Here is a 4168-nt window from a genome sequence, read left to right as displayed (position 1 = left end):
CATTATTCCTTTTTAAAAATCAACCTACAAGCTCCAAACTGGCTAGACATGGGACAGGAGAAAACCAAATAGCCACAAGCTGCTTTCCTGGAAGTGCAAGGTAGTAATTGATTCATAACCTTACCCCCTTATCCTCTTTGTGAAGTTATCGGTTTATAACCCCTGCTTGTCATGTATATCCTAGAAACAATTTAGTCTTTGAAAATCTGGTTTTGCTAACTATAGCCTTGCAAATTCCAAAGAAAAATGTATAGCCATACAACCCGACCTCCTCCCTTACCTAACTAACATATAAAACCCTCTTTTTGGCCTGGCTTGGTGGCTCAGCCTGTAATCCTGCACCTTGGGAGGCTGAGGTAGTGGATTGTCTGAACCCACGGGTTCGTGACCTGCCTGGGCGACTTGGCGAGACCTCATCTCTACAATAAATCAAAAAATCAGCTGGGCGTGGTAGTGCGCGCCTGTAATTCCGGCTACTCGGAAGGCTGAGGCGGAAGGATCGCCGGAGCCCAGCAGGTTGAGGCTGCGGTGGCCAGGAGCGGCCACTGCACCCCAGTCTGGGCGACAGAGTGAGACTCCAACTCAAAAAAAATTTTAAAAATAAAATAAAATATCAAGTAGCCTGCCATCTCTCCATCCAGATAGCGCCTTCTTCACCTGAGTGGGGGCAACCCAGGAAATGTGAGCATTTCTTTTCATTTGCTTCCATTCTTCTTGCTCAGGGAGAAGAAACTGGCTCACAGGCTGTGAATTCTTATTGAGGGTGCTACCTCCTGCAGGGCCTGAATGGTGGGTGACCTGGGAGGAGCTTCTGGTTAGCTTTGTCCTCCCCTCCTGCTCCAGGCATGGCAGTGGCAATGGTCACACTGGGTGGGAACCAGTGCATGCCCACCAGGGAGGCACATCTGACCTAGTGGTCAGGGTCTACCACACCATGATTCTTAGGGCATCAGCAGATGCTAGGCTGAGCTCTGCTAAGGAATAGGTGTGTGCCCCCTGCTTTTGAGCCCAGAGGAATCACTACATCTGTGGTAAAGGCATGCTGGTGGCCCTACAGCTGCTCTATGCCAGATTCACCAGCCTAAAAGATGGCCTGATGGGCAATCACTCAGTTGTTAGACCTTTGTCCTCAGCAATTTAGTTCAGCCTTTGGTTCTTGAAAACAGCACTGACTAGCCTAAAGGTAGTGAGTTATCTCAATTAATTGTTCACAGTCAGTTACAGATTGAACTTCTTGTTCTACCCTTTTCCTCTCTTCTTACTACTGCATTTGACTAGTCTTTAAAAACAAAACAAAAAACCAGTCATGTGCCAGCCTCCTCACCCCCATCTTTCTCCCTCCCTTATTAACTCAGGAGGTGGGCATTTCCTTGAGACTCAGTTTCTGGGAGACAGCAAACCTTTCCCAACAGCCTATTAGGGTACCTTAGAGAACATTATGGTTATGAAATATTTGTCCAAATAATTTCTGATGATGTTCTTCTTTCCAGGGTGGGGCCAAAGCCAGACATGCTCAGCTTTTGCTACTATGCTGACTTCAGAAGGGCAATGGACTGACCCCTTCTTCATTCCCTGCCCTGTCTTGCCCTAGCAGGGTCACTGCCGTGGGAACTGGGGTCTCCAGGCCTGTAAGTGGGATGGATACACTTAAGAAGGTGGCAGAACAGAACCTATACTTACCTTTCCCTCTTCATTCCCCACTTAAGAAGGTGTAAGAACAGGACCTATACTTACCTTTCCCTCTGAATTCCTGCTCAGCTGAGGGCCCAGGTGACTGTGGGGGGAGGATGGCCTGTGTGGCAGGGAGGCCTCATGGGAAAATCCCATCAGGAGAGGGCCAGGGATCTCTGATTCAATCAGCAGGCCTCTGTAGAGGCCTTAGAGTTGGACAAGGGCAGGTGTGGGGAGATTGAGAAGAGGTAGATCTAGACACGGGGAAAGCATGGGGTCCATGCAGGCACAGAGAGCCCTGTGTGCCAAATATGCAAGAAAACCAAAGTGTGTAAGGGTGCCAAAGGGCCCAGGCCAAGGTCCAGCTTGACCCTGATTCTTCTGTGTAGGCTGAGCTGTCCTGGAATGAGCTTGTCTCAGGGGCTACACAAAGCCCACACTGGTAGCAGGAGTCCCTGTATTTTTTCAAGGGCCCATAGTAAAGAACACCAAAAGACACAGTAGAGGCCCACAACCTGCACCTTAACTTTGGGTACTGGGTATATTGAATATCGTATCAGTCCAAAAAAACACATTTAAGGTGTCAAGATAAGTCCAAAAAAAAAAAAAAGTCGGTAACATTTCAAAGCAACAGAATTAAAAAACTAGGCTCTCAGCTCAAAAGGGTACACAACTGGGAGTTTAAAAGGGTATGCTAATTCAGGTTCTGCCAACCCCTTAAGAAATGTGCCTCCTGATGACCACTGTGACTGTTCCTCGCAGGCTCCTTCAGGGCAACCTCCTGCTGTGAAGAACCAAAGCTAAAATCAACTGTCCTCATTCAATTTGGTATTTAAAAGGGGTCATCAAACTGTAGTCCTCTTCCAAGTTCAGAACAGTCTCAACGATATTATGATCATCAAAAGCCTGCTTGAGACTGCCAGGGTCTGCATCCAAGGCCTTCTGAGGGCTCTCATCCATGAGTAGGGCCCAGGCTTCCTCCTTGAAGAGTGAATCTTGGCAGCACACACGGTTCAATTCGTTTTCAAATTCCAGTTTTCCAGCCAATTCTTCAATAGTTCGGATGCTTGTATGGTCTTAAAAATAAGAACATTCAGCTTTACAATTCCAGTGAAAGGTTTCTGAAGACATTTCAGGCACAAGTTAAAATCCATGAATGGGCAGTCACTCTTCAGGGATTCTGCAGTCAAGCATTTCTGCCCCAGGGCAGGCAGGCTGCCAGAGTGAGTACCAAATTATGGTGGGCTTGGTGCCCTCCTTTCAGGTCTGAGAATTTACTGAGCTCCTATCTGCCAGTCCCCAAGGAAAGTTTAAGTGGGAGGATATGGAAATGCACATGCTTGTCCTGGCTCTCAGGGAACTCCCTAGCCTGCAGGGATGATAAGACACAGTGTGAAAAAAACGGGGTCTTTAGAGTAATCAAAATGCTGCCTAGCCAGGTGCAGTGGCATGGTCCCTGTAATCCCTTCTACTCAGGGATTACAAAAGACAAGAGGATTGTTTGAGTCCAGGAGGTCAAGACCAGCTTGGGCAACCAGTAAGACCCTGTCTCAAAAGAAAAAATGCTTCCTGATGCTGATGCTGCCAAGGAAGATGGGGGTGCAGAGGTGCTACTGGAAGAGACTCAGTCCATGGAAATTACAGGCTGGCAGGGTACCTGTACCTGTGGCCTAGGGTGAGTACCCCGCTCTCACCAAGCCTCCCTTTCCTCCTCCATAATCTAGAGACCCTTCAGAGCCAAAAGTTTCAGACAGCAACCAGGGTTGTGCAATCATTAACTAGAAGCTGTTTGTCCACTCTGTAGTTACTTAAAAACAGGGCACATCCCAGGCGTGATGTCTCATGCCTGTAATCCTAGCAATTTGGGAGGCCAAGGTGGGAGGATTGCTTGAGCCCAGGAGTTCAAGACCAACCTAAGCAAGATAGTGAGACCTCAGATCTATACAAAATCCAAAAATTAGCCAGGTGTGGTGGTGTGTGCCTGTAGTCCCAGTTACTTGGGAGGCTGAGGCGTAAGGATAGCTTGAGCCCAGGAGGTCGAGGCTACAGTGAGCTGTGATCATGCCATTGCACTCCAGCTGGGGCAACAGAGCAAGACTCCAACTCAAAAAATAATAAAAAAGCAAAGCACCTGTTCACACACAGAATATATATATTTGTAGAAAAAAATATCTGACAGGAAGTATACTCAATTATATTAACAGTGGCTAGCCAGGCACAGTGGCTTGTGCCTGTAATCCCAGTACTTTGGGAGGTGGAGGCAAGAGAATTGCTTGAGTCCAAGGGTTTGAGACCAGCCAGGGCAACTTGGTGAGACCTCGTCTCTACAATAAATCAAACAATTAGCTGGGCATGGTGGTGCATGCCTGTGTTTCCAGCTACTTGGAAGGCTGAGGCAGAAGGATCACCTGGGCCCAGCAGTGGCCATGACATCCCACTGCACTCCAGCCTGGGCAACATTGAGACTCTAACTAAAAAAAAAAAACAAAACAAGCAT

General features: G+C 47.8%; 1 protein-coding gene across 1 annotated transcript in view; it reads right to left on the bottom strand.

The window, feature by feature from the left end:
* Positions 1-2176: 2176 nt before the first annotated feature.
* CUNH3orf62 (chromosome unknown C3orf62 homolog) overlaps positions 2177-4168 on the bottom strand; it is a 5152-nt gene continuing 3160 nt past the window's right edge. The window contains exon 3 of the mRNA XM_008047934.1: positions 2177-2747. Within this exon, the coding sequence (XP_008046125.1) occupies positions 2488-2747 (260 nt within the window). The 3' untranslated portion in view covers positions 2177-2487. The remainder of the gene's footprint in view (positions 2748-4168) is intronic.

Source organism: Carlito syrichta, unplaced genomic scaffold (assembly GCF_000164805.1).
Source record: "Carlito syrichta isolate Samal-C Ts95f unplaced genomic scaffold, Tarsius_syrichta-2.0.1 Scaffold118244, whole genome shotgun sequence".
NCBI lineage: Eukaryota > Metazoa > Chordata > Mammalia > Primates > Tarsiidae > Carlito > Carlito syrichta.
Note: the sequence above shows the minus strand (reverse complement) of the source record. Positions and strands in the feature narration are given on the sequence as shown.